The 16105-nt window shown below is 40.2% G+C and overlaps 1 protein-coding gene across 1 annotated transcript in view; it reads right to left on the reverse strand.

The window, feature by feature from the left end:
- The window catches only part of LOC132770008 (cystathionine beta-synthase-like), a 34079-nt gene extending 21170 nt beyond the window's left edge, over positions 1-12909 (reverse strand). The window contains exons 1-3 of the mRNA XM_060766899.2: positions 12732-12909; positions 6822-6928; positions 5713-5847 (exon numbers count right to left, since the gene is read on the reverse strand). Of these exons, the coding sequence (XP_060622882.2) occupies positions 5713-5847; positions 6822-6928; positions 12732-12907 (418 nt within the window). The 5' untranslated portion in view covers positions 12908-12909. The remainder of the gene's footprint in view (positions 1-5712; positions 5848-6821; positions 6929-12731) is intronic.
- Between the last annotated feature and the right edge of the window lie 3196 nt (positions 12910-16105).

Raw genomic sequence — 16105 nt, forward strand, 5'->3', positions numbered from 1 at the left:
GGAGGGAAAGGCAACCAAAGGGAATCCATCCAAACAGGGTTAAACTGCATCTCTCACTCAAGGCGGACCAGGAGGGAATGGCAACCGAAGGGAATCCATCCAAACAGGGTTGAACTGCATCTCTCGCCCAAGGCTGACCAGGAGGGAAAGGCAACCGAAGGGAATCCATCCAAACAGGATTAAACTGCATCTCTCACCCAAGGCTGACTGGGAGGGAAAGGCAACCAAAGGGAATCCATCCAAACTGCGTTAAACTGCATCTCTCGCCCAAGGCTGACCGGGAGGAAAAGTAAACTGAAGGGAATCCACCCACACTGGTTTGAAAAGCTGAATCATTTCTGACTCACTTACAGATTCGTAAGAGAAATGGCAGAAAAGGCTTCAGAAGAGCAAAGGGACTTCTGGTTTCCTTAAAAACTTTGAAATTGCTTCAAAAAGGAAATCTTTCCAAATGTATTCCAAATTACGAAGATTCTGACCGAACCTAACCATGCCTAGTAGCTACTATATCCAGGAATATAGAGGAGATTAACAGCAAAACTCATCTTTGGCAGAAAGCAAGCATTGCTGATAAAAGAGTGCAAAAATGCACAGAAATACAGGTCCATCAAGAACAAGAATGTTGTTAGACTACAATTACCACAATTCTTATTTATTACTTGCTTCATTTGTACCCCACGTTTCTCACCCTCATAGGGGGATTCAGGGAGGCTTACAGCTCTGGCAAGATCCTTATGCTGGATAGACCCGTTGGAGTCCATATTTAGATGACATGTTTCCTGCTTAAAACTCTGACATACTTTCTTCCAAAAAGTAAAATCTAGCGCACCAGGCAATAATGAAACAAATAGGATTGGGGTCCTTTGAGATGCACTATAAGGACCTTGTCAATTGAGTCTTCTTACATTATGTTCTACAAAATAAGAAATTGATTCTTCTAAGACCTTCTCTAGACACCATATTTTCAGTGATCCAAAGAATCTTAATCCATAATATTGTTGCGCTTTTACAAATAAAGGCAGTATGTCCCGACTGAATGGGATGCTCTTCAGTCCCAGTGATTCAATGTTCAGAAGCCTTAAACTAACTTGCTCTATTCATTTCAGCAGGATGTAACTGGGAAAATTTCATCTCGACCCAACTTAATTCCATTTTTAATAACAAGTATTAAAAATGGTTTGCTCTCAAGCATAGAAACCAATTACACTATTTTATTTACTGGTTCCAAAAGATTTGTCCAGGATTTTATCCTTTCTTTCTTCCCACAAATTCCCAACAGGGATAAGGTAGGTAAGAAGCTCTTCTTTAGTTTGTTGCTTATTCATTCAGACGCTTCTAACTCTTCGTGACCTCATGGAGCAGCCCATGCCAGAGCTCCCTGTTGGCTGTGGCCACCCACAGCTCCTTCAAGATCAAGCCAGTCATCTGAAGGATCCATCCATCTTGCCCTTGGTCAGCCCCTCTTCCTTTTTCCTTCCATTTTCTCCAGCATCATTGTCTGAAGAGATGTAGTAGTCATGGGCGATTTCAACTATCCCGATATTTGCTGGAAAACAAACTCGGCCAAGGGTACAAGGTCCAACAAATTCCTCGCTTGCCTTGCAGACAATTTCATGGTCCAGAAGGTAGAAGAGGCAACAAGGGGATTGGCTACTCTTGATCTCATCCTAACAAATGTGGAGAACCTGATCGATGCGGTCGAAGTGGTAGGATCCTTAGGGGCAAGTGACCATGTGCTCCTGCAATTTGAGGTACAAAGGAAGGCCGAAACTAAGACAAGTCAAACCCGTATTTTGGACTTTAGGAGAGCTGATTTCCAAAAAATGAAGGAAACGCTGAGCAGCATTCCGTGGACACAGATACTAAAAGACAAGGGAGTTATGGATGGATGGGAATTTCTCAAGAGTGAAATACTCAAGGCGCAATTGCAAACCGTGCCAACAAAGAGAAAAAATAGGACAAGTGCAAAGAAGCCAGAATGGATGTCCAAAGAACTTCTAACTGTGCTAAGACACAAAAGAGACATGCACAAGAAATGGAAAAAGGGAGAGATCACCAAAGAAGAATTCAAACAAATAGCCAACACCTGTAGGGAAAAGGTCCGCAAGGCTAAAGCAAAAAACAAGCTCAGACTTGCCAGGGACTTTAAAAATAATAAAAAGGGCTTCTATTCTTATGTCAATAGAAAAAGGAAAAACAAGGAGGCGATAGGACCTCTTCGAGGAGAAGATGGGGCAATGCTAACAGGGGATAGGGAAAAGGCAGAACTACTTAATGCCTTCTTTGCCTCGGTCTTCTCACAAAAAGAGAGTCTTCAACCTCAGCAAGATGGAGTGGATGAGGGATTGGAAGACATCCAACCCCAAATTGGGAAAGAAGTCGTCCAGGAATACCTGGCCGCTCTTAACGAGTTCAAGTCCCCAGGGCCAGATCAACTACACCCCAGAGTATTGAAGGAACTAGCGGAAGTCATTTCGGAACCATTGGCAACCATCTTTGAGAGTTCTTGGAGAACGGGAGAAGTTCCAGCAGATTGGAGGAGGGCCAATGTGGTCCCAATCTTCAAGAAGGGAAAAAAGGATGACCCAAACAACTACCATCCGGTCAGCCTCACGTCGATACCGGGCAAGATTCTGGAAAAGATTCTTAAGGAAGCGGTCTGCAAACACTTAGAAACAAATGCAGTCATCGCTAATAGTCAACATGGATTTATCAAAAACAAGTCATGCCAGACTAATCTGATCTCTTTCTTCGATAGAGCTACAAGCTGGGTAGATGCGGGGAATGCCGTGGATGTAGCGTACCTGGATTTCAGTAAGGCCTTCGACAAGGTCCCCCATGACCTTCTGGCAAGGAAACTAGTCCAATGTGGGCTAGGCAAAACTACGGTGAGGTGGATCTGTAATTGGTTAAGTGGACGAACACAGAGAGTGCTCACTAATGCTTCCTCTTCATCTTGGAAAGAAGTGACAAGTGGAGTGCCGCAGGGTTCCGTCCTGGGCCCGGTCCTGTTCAACATCTTTATTAATGACTTAGATGAAGGGCTAGAAGGCATGATCATCAAGTTTGCAGATGATACCAAATTGGGAGGGATAGCCAATAGTCCAAAGGGCAGGAGCAGAATTCAAAACGATCTTGACAGATTAGAGAGATGGGCCAAAACTAACAAAATGAAGTTCAACAGTGACAAATGTAAGATACTCCACTTTGGCAGAAAAAATGAAATGCAAAGATACAGAATGGGTGACGCCTGGCTCGAGAGCAGTACGTGTGAAAAAGATCTTGGAGTCCTCGTGGACAACAAGTTAAACATGAGCCAACAATGTGATGTGGCGGCAAAAAAAGCCAATGGGATTTTGGCCTGCATCAATAGGAGCATAGTGTCTAGATCTAAGGAAGTAATGCTACCCCTCTATTCTGCTTTGGTTAGACCACACCTGGAATATTGTGTCCAATTCTGGGCACCACAATTCAAGAGAAATATTGACAAGCTGGAATGTGTCCAGAGGAGGGCGACTAAAATGATCAAGGGTCTGGAGAACAAGCCCTATGAGGAGCGGCTTAGGGAACTGGGCATGTTTAGCCTGAAGAAGAGAAGGCTGAGAGGAGATATGATAGCCATGTATAAATATGTGAGAGGAAGCCACAGGGAGGAGGGAGCAAGCTTGTTTTCTGCTTCCTTGGAGACTAGGACGCGGAACAATGGCTTCAAACTACAAGAGAGGAGATTCCATCTGAACATTAGGAAGAACTTCCTGACTGTGAGAGCCGTTCAGCAGTGGAACTCTCTGCCCCGGAGTGTGGTGGAGGCTCCTTCTTTTGAAGCTTTTAAGCAGAGGCTGGATGGCCATTTGTCAGGGGTGATTTGAATGCAATATTCCTGCTTCTTGGCAGGGGGTTGGACTGGATGGCCCATGAGGTCTCTTCCAACTCTTTGATTCTATGATTCTATGATTCTTCTCCAAGCTTTCCTGTCTCCTCATTATGTGGCCAAAGTACTTCATCTTTGTCTCTAATATCCTTCCCTCCAGTGAGCAGTCAGGCATTATTTCCTGGAGTATGGACTGGTTGGATCTTTTCGCAGTCCAAGGCACTCTCACAATTTTCCTCCAGCACCACAGTTCAAAAGCATCTATCTTCCTTTGCTCAGCCTTCCTTATGGTCCAGCTCTCGCATCTATAGGTTACTATGGGAAATACCATTGCTTTAACTGTACTTTTTCAGTAAATAGATCTAATAGTTTGTACTTTAAGGCTGAGATCCTGTGTCTATTTACCTGACACTTGACTTAATCAAAACCACTGGATCTGACTTTGTACATAATGCAATATGCTGTAAGCCCCCCCCCCCCTTTGGTACTGGCTTGTACATTTTCAGAGTTGTAGACCAAAGAAGTAACTCTTCCAACCTCTAAGTGGAAGACCTATACATGCAGTACAGTATTCTCTGAAAAAGCAAATGACTATTTCTGAATTTTCACTTTTTAAAAATAGTTGTCTTAAAAAACAATGGTTTAGCATATTATTATTTGAAATAAAAATAAATAGGGGCAATTATGAGTACAACGTCTGCTTCGACTACCTTCTTGCAGTATAATTCCTCTCTTCCATCATATAAATTATCACGATATTGATACTGTTAAAAATAACATTGACATAACCTTTCATCACATTAAAAGGCAACTTCTTAAAATGTCCACAGAAGTCTTTGGGCCCTTCCACACAGCCCTATATCCAGGGGCGGCTCAACCCATTACGCAAAATAAGCATTTGCAGTATAGTTGATTTTGCCCAGGGGCACTCTTGAGGCGCTCTTGGGGGGAAATAGACCTTGACATATGCGAGTTGTAGTTACTGGGATGTATAGTTCACCTACAATCAAAGAGCATTCTGAACTCCACCAATGATGGAATTGAACCAACTATGGCACACACAACTCCCACGACAAACAGAAAATATATATCAGTGATTGGTTGGGGGGGGGGGCACCAAAATACTGTTTGCTTACCATTGAAAATTACCTATGGCCGCCTCTGCCTATATCCCAGAATATCAAGGCAGGACATCACACATTATCTAAGTGTAGACTCAGATAATAGGGCTGGGCGGTTTCGTTTCGTTAATTCGTAATTCGTTAATAATTCGTTAATTTTTTCAATTACAAAACGATAACGAACCATTCTGGAGCAATTTAAAAAAAAAACGAATTTTCAAAAACGTTTTGTAAATGCTTCGTATTTCGATATTGTATTCGTTTCGTTATTGTTTTGAGGTTGTTTCGTTATTATTCCGCATGTCTGGGCCAGTTTTATGGTTTAATTAGTGAAAAAAAATTATAATATCACACCAACAGTCAACAATAGAGGGAGAGGGAAGCTTCAGAAGGTTTTGGAGGTTTTTTAGCGTATTTCGCGGTCGCGTCCGCCATTAACGAATCGAATCGTTATTGTTTCGGAAATCGATTCGTTAATTTTTTTACCATTTACGAAATTTCGTAAATATCGAACTTTTTAAAAGGAAAATTTTGTAATTATTTTAAATATCGAAACAAAAAAACCCCCCAAATACAAATCGATTTTAGAAACAAATTTTTCCGTTGTTATCCAGGCCTATCAGATAACCCAGTTCAAAGCAGATATTGTGGGATTTTCTGCCTTGATATTCTGGGATATAGGTATATGTGGAAGGGCCCTTTGATGTCCTTTTGGCATACCAGTGTTTCCTGATGTAGGCTCAATGATTGTGTCTCCTGGTTTTAGAGTCCCAGCTCTTTCAGCATCTTCTATCATCCTTACGGTGATCCGGTCCTTCACACTCCCTCCAGCATTGAAATACTCACACTTAGCCACTAGAATTTCAAGTCAAGACCCAGTTAGAATATGGGTGAAATATTTTCTGAGATATGAACAATGAAGATGAAGAGTCATGAAATGTCACTCTTTGAATTAAGTGAAAGTAATAACAGTCTTATCACATCTACTTTCCTTCCAACAGGGCTAGAGCAAACATTTTCTTGTCTGAAACAAAAGACATAATAGAGCCCACTCCCACAAAAGACATAATAGAGCCCACTCCCAAAACTACATATGTGCTAAAACTTACCTCTCCGCTTCCACCTTAATTAGCTTCCACAACATAGTACAGAAACAGAGGGTGTTTCCACACAACGCTTTATCTCAGGAGCACCCGTGTTTAAAAGATGTGGATTTTCCTGGGCCCCTATCCACACATACCCCAAAAAGGACATGCATTCTGGGGTGAATGTCCAGATGTTCTCCCAGAACTTTCCGGGAGAACACCCGAACACTCTAACCCCCTCCCCAAAAGACCCCAAAAGCACTGTAAAAGACAAAAGAACTTCCCTGGCCCCCATTAGAGGGCTGCTAGAGCTCTCCTGGTGCATGGAAATGACATGCCAGGAGAAAGGGGCAGGAGTGATTTTTCTCCTCCCCTCTTTCTCCTGGCGCATCATTTGTACATGCCAGGAGAGCTCCAGCAACCCTCTAATGGAGGCCAGGGAAGTTCTTTTGTTTTTTTTACAGTGCTTTTGGGGTCTTTTGGGGAGGGGGTTGTGTTCTCACAGTTTTTCGGGCCAATTTAGTTTTTCAGGCCAACTGTGGGAATACTGTTTGGACTGCAGTCCAGGCACCGGAAGTAGTGGCTTTTCACCACAAACCAGGAAAACCCTGGTTTGTGGCGATTTAATTTGAGTTTGTCTAGGATGTCATCTGGACAGCCCCCCTTTTTATTGCGGTAACTCCCACATTAAAGTGGCTTTCTGGATGCGCCCTGAGAGAAGAGTTGTGACAAGAAAATACTTACACAGTTCACATTTAATCCCATAGGCTTTTGAAATTTTGTTGACACGGACCATTGGGGTGTGCCCAATTTTTTCCAAAATATTTGACAAAATCTTTGGTTCTTTTGGACTGCAGTAGGGAAAAGAACAAAAAGAGGAGCTAGTAAGATTTGGAAACCTCATTTTCTATGTACTTATGAATATATAACAAATTCATTGTTGCAAGAAACCTTCTGACTGTTGATTGCAAGAAACCTTCATTGTTGCAAGATATCAAAAATACCAATTCATTTAATCAACTGAAAAATCATAAACAAAATAACAACTTCCACAAATGAGTAATAAAATCCAACATATTTTTATCTACACACACACACAAGTCAAGAATAGTCAGTAGAAGCTGTCATTAAAATGTTTTTAGAAACAATAGTATTGTAGTGAGAGAAAACCCTGGTGTGAAAAAACACTTTGTTCCAAATCCACCAAAGGAAACAATTGTAAAACCTTTATTGAAAAAACTTTCTTTGGACCCCACCTCCCTAAGGCCTCTTCCACACAGCTGTATAACATCCCATATTATTTGTTTTGAAATGGGTTATATGGCAGTGTGGACTCAGATAACCCAGTTCAAAGCAAATATTGTGGATTATCTGCCTTGATATTGTGGGTTTATATGGCTGTGTGGAAGGGCCCTAAGTAACTATCAGCCCCCTTCTACACTGCCATATAGTCCAGATTATCAAAGCAGATAATCCACATTATTTGCTTTGAAGTGGATTATATGATTCTACATTGTTATATAAATAATTTTATTATTTATTTATTTCCAGCATTTCTAAACCTTCCTTCTCAACCCCCAAGGGGGAACTCTGGGCGGCTTACATCTGGCAACAATGTGATGCCGCAACATAAAACAGATACAAAAATATAACCACAATTTAAAACAATAAATAGAACATTGAGTTAAAACAAGTTGAAGCATCATTATCAAACCATATAGGCATTTCCATATAATCCAGTTCAAAGCAGATAATCTGGATTTTATATGACAGTATAGAGGGGGTCTTAAAAGAATATCGGAGGCTGGATGTATACTGCTATATAATCCAGATCATCAAAATAGATAATCTAGATTACCATCTTTGAACATGTGTCTACACTGCCATATAATCCAGTTCAAAACAAATACTACAGCACTGGGATTGTGGTGCAGTTGGCTGAGTGTCAGCTGCATTAAGATCACTCTGACCAAAAGGTCATGAGTTCGAAGCCAGCCCGGGCTGGAGTGGGTGTCCAGCCATTGTGTAGCCCGTTGTCGACCTTTGCAACCTGAAAGACAGTTGCATCTGTCAAGTAGGAAAATAAGGTACCACCTTGTGTGGGAGGCTAAATTTAACTAATTTATGAGGCCATAAAGAAAGAAGACTCCGGGGAATGTGGAATGCGGAAGAACTTCATCGGTGTCATTGATGGACGATGAAAAGCAGCAGCTCCCCTGGCGGCCAGAAAAAAAAAAGTTATATAGCCTTTGTCTGTTAAATGTTGTTTGTCAAACTGGCATTGAATGTTTGCCATATATGTGTTTACTGTAATCCGCCCTGAGTCCCCTGCGGGGTGAGAAGGGCGGAATATAAGAACTGTAAATAAATAAATAAATAAATACAGATTTTATATGGCAGTATAGATGGGGCCTGAGAGCCTATAACCTAAAGGGGGATTACTTTGTAACTTAACCTGAAACTACAGTTTCAAATCCTGCAGAATTTTCCTGTCTCGTTGAATACTGTTGTCATTGAACTCTCACAAGATGCTATGATGGGGATGTTCCAGATACTATCCAACAGATGCTTCTATTGGCCAACTGAAATGCACAAAGCGCATCATGCAAGTTTTCAAAGCTCCACTGACTTCATCAAGCAAAAGATGCTAAAAAAGGGGGGGGGGGCAGTGCTGGTCAGAAGCCTACATTTTGTATTAGATGTTGTTTCTGTTATTGTTCAGTTAGTCTAGGCCTGCACAACCTATGGTCCTCCAAGTGTCCAGCGGGATCTCCATGAAGGCAGATCCCACTTCTTTCTTGGCCATATGGGTGATGTGGAGATATTGGAAATATAGATATTTATACATATATTGTATGTACATCAGAAGCACTGAAATATAGAAAAATCAGGTTTTCTTTGTATTAGGAAGCCAAGCTGGCAGGACAGAAAGAATGCTGAAGGAGATCTGTGATGAAAGGAGGAAGAGAAGGTGGGCATGCTATTTATACAACCCAGAGACTGGTACAGCTTAGCACAGGACATACCTTCTTACTTCCAAAAGTAAGAAGTTTCTCTCCCTCCCTCCTGACAGGTCAAAAGTAGGCCTCTGGATGGATCTAAGCTGAATCCTAGTTATCTCTATTGCTGTAAGCTGCTTTAGAAAAAATATAGAGACATGCCCCTTACATGTAGGGAAGATATAATTTGATATTTCTATGATGCAAAAGTGACATGGTGGTAATGTTAACATATGCAGAAGCATGTTTCTTTGTTTGTCTGCATTTGAAGATGTATTAAAGGGAAAATCAACCCTGCTTTTGGACGCAATTCCACACCAGGGTCTCAGCTGAAAATAAACGTACCTTTTCTGCCTCACACAAAGGGCCGCTCTTGGTATTATCTTTCCTATCAGCCATACCATTGGGACTGAGACAAAGAACGGTAAAATTAAACTCTATTAGCAGTTACTGTGCTGCTACTAATGGAGTTACAGTTTTACTGCTCCTTGTCTAGATCCCCACATTACATTTTATTTTGCTATATTGCCAACGTGGCCAGTCTTGAATAATTTTTCAACAGATCTTTGTAATTTTCATTCAACACACTGCCTCTCCCATGTAAATAAAACTTTATTTTCCTCAGATTTAATATATTGTAAGTTGAATGCTCAGAGAAAGTGATAGCCACTAAGTAGAAAACACTTCCTCAAGACAGTTTCCCCCTGGAATCAGGCAAATAGGAGTGGGTGTTATGATGGATTATCATCTAGGACATATTGTACTGAACCCATGGGGCCCTTCTAAAAGACAGAACTAACATTATAAGGACAAAGTCGTCAGGGTTTCACAAATGACTTCTAAATCTTTCTGCTTATCATTAACTGCTTATCATTAACTTATGCCATCTTGCATAAGTCCAAGTAGATTTTTTCCTGTTTTGCAGAAGAGCTCCTTTATATATTTCTAAAATAATGAGAGTTTAATGATTTTGGAAGAACCAAATGCCCTAAATTGGCAGCTGGGACCTGCATCTTATGAAGTTTAATATTAGTTTCCACCTCTTTGTGGAAGCAAGAAGATTTCATACTTCCACAATAACAAAAGAGACTGAAAGAAAGTGAAATAAAAGGACACCATGTTTGTTCTGACTCCAGTGTCTTAGAATTAAAAGTAAACTCTATAGAATTATCATGGGTTTTCTTCAGTTAAGACAAATGTGTTGGTAAGTTGCAGTATTTGCTGCTGGAGATCTTGTTTTTTAACACACACACACAAACACACACCACATTTCTGTTGTCCTGGACTATTTTCTGGATATTTCTGTCACTAGCCACAAAATGTTAGTACCACCTTTGCATAGGTTTGTTTTATTTTTCATTCTAAGATCTATCAAACCAAACAAACAAATACATTGCTTCTTAAAAAAAGAAAAGAAAAATTTAGTCATAGCAGATCTGTGTAATACTATAGTACTATAACTCAATAAAATAAATTAAAAATTAGAGAGGATAAAATTGACTCTTGAAACCATAGCATAATCTCAGCAAACTGGTTTTAAAAACCCTTTAAAATTATTATTATTATTATTATTATTATTATTATTATTATTGCTGATTTAATACTATTATTATGATTAGTTTTATAGTGATTGTAATGTTTTAATTTTTTTTAATGTAATCTAACTTTGATTTTAATTTAATTGAAATGTTTTTAATCGTATTTTGTTATTAAGGCATTGAATTATTGCCTATATGTAAGGCACCTTGAGTCCCCATTGGGGTAGAGAAAGGCATAATATAAATATAGGTAAAGGTAAAGTTAAAGATTTTCCCCTGATATTAAGTCCAGTCATGTCCGACTCTGGGGGTTGGTGCTCATCTCCATTTCTAAGCCAAAGAGCCAGCGTTGCCCGTAGACACCTTTAAGGTCATGTGTCCGGCATAACTACATGGAGCGCTGCTACCTTCCCGCTGGAGTGGTACCTATTAATCTACTCACATTAGCATGTTTTCGAACTGCTAGGTTGGCAGAATCTGGCACTAACAGCGGAAGCTCATGCCACTCCCCAGATTCGAACCTGTGACCTTTCTGTCAACAAGCTGAGCAGCTTAGCGGTTTAACCCACTGTGCCACCGGTATATTTATATTTACTATATAAATATAGGAATCTCCCCAAAGGGACTCGGGACGGCTTTCATATGGCACAATGTGCCTAAAACAATGCATAATAAACACACAATACAATACAAGATTAGAACCAATAGCATATAAAACAAAGTGTAAGCTCAAAACAGTGCCCAATAACCTAGGATGAGAACTGTTGTAAAACATAGCCAACTGCAAACATAATCAGGGAATAGGATAGTGCAAAATTTAGCTAATGAACTAGGGCATGGGGCAAAAGCGCTGTGCTGTGGCATTATTTGTGGACCATTGGGACTAGGCACTCTCAAAGGCTTGTCGAAACATCCAAGTCTTCAGTTCCTTCCGGAAGGAGGACAGTGTGGGGGCCTGAGCCAAACAAATTGCTACAAAGAACAGGAGTGGAACGATGGTCACCAAACATGACAAGCTACATTGTGAGAAGTTACATTTCTGTCAAACAATCTAGAAGAGCCCATGAAAATCTTCCTGCGTAAAAAACCGCTGGCGTTCTGCCATCTGTTGGCTGCCTGTTGTATAGGATGAGTATTCTATATTCTAGAAATAGAATTTCCTTTAGGCTGTGTGTATAAGATGTAAAATGAAACAAATACATTTAGTGGTTAGACATGGATCCCATCTCCTTACATCTCATTATACATATGCAAGTTTTCTAAATCATTTTTTAAAAACCCTGAAATACAGAATATCTTTAGTCTCAAGCATTGTGGATAAGGTATAACAAAAATACAGAACAAGAGGAGCATAAGAAGCTGTCATGTGGACAAGATGCTTTAACACAGTAGGTTAAACCACCAGCTGCAGGAAATCTTGTCAATCCAAGGTTGACAGTTCGAAGCCCTGGTCAGGGTGAGCTCCTGGCTTTTAGCCCAGCTTCCACCAACCTAGCAGTTCCAAAGCAAAAAAATGTGAGTAGATAAATAGGTACTGCTTAAATGCACCCGTAAATGAAAAATGCCAGAAAATGGTGGCAATCCAAACAAAAAAGGAGGAAGTTTATGAACAAAAGAGCTCTTTGGCAGGAAGATGGAGCGACAGCACATACACACACCCACATGCCCATGGATGGAACAGAGCACAAGTCTCTGAGATGCTGAGAATGGGGAAAAGCCTATATATACCTCCTTCTGTGTATAATTGTCTGTCTTGTCTGTGTATAAAATGGCATTGAATGTTTGCTGTATATATATGTTCTATGATCCGCCCTGAGTCCTCTTCATGGTGAGAAGGGCGGAATATAAATACTATAAATCAATACCATCTGAATTGTGCTTGATCGAGAGGTTACGCACAGGAGTATTTGCAAATGTACAAACATTTACTTCAGCAACTTGAAAACCACAGTATGTTGCATATGAGGGCAACTATAGCAGAATGCATTCACAGGACCCCTAGGAAGCTCCTTGTTTGTAATCCTCGCAGTCATCTTAGAAAAACCCTTACTAAATAAGCTGGGTAGACGAAAGAGAAAAATCATACACTCAATATTCCAGTAACAGTATCTACTTACAGAGGCACACAACTATGAGGGGACTCTGAAATGGATTTTCCTGGTTTCCATGTACATCTGCTGGCCAAATTGGGACGTATCCATGTGTTGTTAGTTTTTGTTTCCGAGCTTTCCACCTCTCCATTGAGGAAAGGACAAACCCGGATTGTTTTGTTGGATGTGAAAACAGACGCCATCGTAAGCTAAAAAAAAGAATATAGGAAATATATCATGTTGATCAGCAAACATTGGTCAGTCATAGCATATCAGATTAAATGCTCTAAAAATGAACATTATTAGCAATTAGATTAGATATAATGCATATTTCTATAAAAATAAAGTTTCATTAATGACCTTACATCCCTATGTTGGCTTTTTGCATTGCATTACAATCTGAGCCATAATCAAATTGTCAAATACAATATTTGGATGCAAAATGTAATTTGCTATGTAGTATATGATCATTATGTTTTTTTTAATTATTTGGATATATTTGTCACCTTTTAAATTGAAATTGTTAACTGCTTCTTCACTGGACGGGATGATAACATTTAAATAATAATAATAATAATGATAATAACAACAACAACCCAATGGTGATCGACACACTGGGTGCAGTATCTAAAGACCTTGGCCTGCACTTAAACACAATCGGCACTGACAAAATTACCATCTGTCAGCTGCAAAAGGCCACCCTACTAGGATCTGCACACATTATGTGCTGATACATCACACAGTCCTAGACATTTGGAAAGTGTCCGACGTGTGATCAAATACAAAAGCCAGCATAGTGATCTTTTTTTGTTGTGTACTAATCTTGTTATGTTTCAAATAATAATAGTAATAATAATAATACCTTATTTATAGGCCACCCTATCTCCCCGAGGGGACTCAGGGCGGCTATTTTAATTGCATTATTAATATACCATACATAGTAATATTTTGAAGCAGGCAAGCTAAGTATCAGATAAATGTGAGTCAGTGTAGTAGTTTCAACATTGGGCTATGACTCTGGAAATCAGAATTTGAATTCTCATTTGTCCATGGAAACTCACTTGGTGACCTTGAACAAGTCGCACTCTCTCAACCTCACTGGAAAGCAATGGCAAACCTCTCTTGAACAAATCTTGCAAAGAAAACACTGTGACAGGGTCACCATCAGTCAGAAACTAAGGCACACATCAACAAAAGAAGACTAACAAATGATAGTAAACCCACTATAATCTGAAACTTGGATTTAGACTTTAATGAGCCCTTGTGTAACATAATGGCACACAGTGACCACAGAGAATGGCCCTTTCATCAGATAACAGTAACAGCTTGTAGAAGAAGAGGTAACGTGAAGGGTTTTGAGCCTAAGCCATCTTCTAGTGGAGCCAGATTGGAATGTCAGAATTCAGGCATTTCGCAGTTCATAGGGTTTCCAAAACAATGTTCTAAAACATTCTTTATTTTAGAATCTCACATCCTGTATGCTACTTCCTTTTATCATAGAAGATGGAAAGTTTATCTTCTGAAGATCACCCAGGGGCTTCACTTGTTAAACTGTGTTCATGTCTTCAAGTCGCCTTTCAACTGATGCCAACCCCATACTCAAGGAATACTCAAAGATAATTTTGCCAGTGACTTCTTCTGAAATATAGTATACAGCACCTGGTATTCAGTGATAGTCTCTCATCCTAATACCAAACAGAATTGACCTTCCTTAGCTTCCAAGATCAGATAGGAACTGCCGCTTTTAGACACTTGAAAATCTCCTTTAAACAAAACATGAATAACATTGACACACTGAAGCCATCAATAACGGAATAGTAGCAAGATGATTCTCTGGGTCGTAACAGTAATTGCCTGGACCATTTCCGTACTTCCTACCCCCATAATTTCTGCTATGGTCTAAATACTTTAAAGCCACCAGATCTTATCTTATCTGATCTTGGAAACTAAGTATAGCCAGCCCGAGTTAGTACTTTGATTTATTTATTCCGTATCAAAGCATTGCAGACAAAAGTATAAAACTGATAAAAAATAGAAGGAGCACAGGCAGCTAAGTAATTTTTGACCAAAACCGGGCAACAGCAACCACATTGTTTGTAGCTTTAAACAATTCTTCCTCTGTACATGAGGCAGGGCATTGTGAACAAGCATTCAGGTGCAGGGTTGTTTGTTCTGCTCCACAGTCGCACAAGGTGGAGGATTCTTTTAGGTAGTTCCATTTAGCCAGGATGTCTTTTGATCTGCCCACTCCACTTCTGAGTCTGTACAGGGATTTCCATGTTGACCATTCTTGGTTTGCTCCTGGAGGCAGACCCTTGTGAGGAGGAGGGGGGCATCCAATTGGAATTTCCTGGTATAGCTGCTCAGAGGATGCCCTTGCTGTTGCTGGGAGAACATTAAGAGGAATGGTGGTTCTCATTGTGGGGAGGGGGGGGGGGAGATGCCAGCTAGCTTGTAGAGTCTATCATCAGGTGTAGGTTTGAGACATCCTGTGATTATTCTGCATTTTTCATTCAGTGCTATGTTCACCAACTTCACATGAACAAACTTATGCCAAACAGGACAGGCACACTCAGCAGCTGAGTTAGACAAGGCCAGGGCTGATGTTCTTATTAATTTTGGGTCTGCTCCCCATGCACTGCCAGCAACTTTTGCAAGATGTTATTGTGTTCATCTACTTTGTGCTTGGTGTTCATGCAGTGTTTTCTAAATGTTAGTGTTTGAGCTGAAAAGTGTACTTGGAAGAAAGACTGACAATAAATACCAGGTTCTTTGGGCTATATTTCAGATGAAGGAACCAGTAAAATCATATCTTAAGAAAATGAAATTAATGGAGTCACAGGTAACTTGAAGGCACACACACAATAATTTACAATGACATATTCAACCCACTTCTTTGGTTCTAATGGCAAGACTGCTAGAAAGTGGCAATATTCTCCTCCTCATGTACTACTAGAGCTATACATCCATTTCTCCCTCTCATTCAGGTGCCAAAGATGTCCCGGCTATCTGGTATTTTATGTAAATCACGTCATGCTTGAGTTCAAAGGTTTCATTTAATGTACTTAATAGGATCCAACTTTTATTACTTTCAAAGTGTTTCCAGGTTGTTGACTTCACAATGTGACGTCAATGGAACAAAATTAGTTTTACAGGTTTTCTCTGGACTCCTTAGCTCAGTGCTTCTCAACCTGTGGGTCACCAGGTGTTTTGGCCTACAACTCCCAGAAATCGCAGCTAGTTTATCAGCTGTTAGGATTTCTGGGAGCTGAAGGCCAAAACATCTGGGGACCCACAGCCTGAGAACCACTTCAGCTAGATCAGACAGCGCTAATCAATTGTCATGCTACTTTGAAGGTCTAACATCTTAAATAGAGAAAAGTCTTCCTCTAATATTGAGA

This window comes from Anolis sagrei, chromosome 3, assembly GCF_037176765.1.
Source record: "Anolis sagrei isolate rAnoSag1 chromosome 3, rAnoSag1.mat, whole genome shotgun sequence".
In the NCBI taxonomy this organism is placed as follows: Eukaryota; Metazoa; Chordata; class Lepidosauria; order Squamata; family Dactyloidae; genus Anolis; species Anolis sagrei.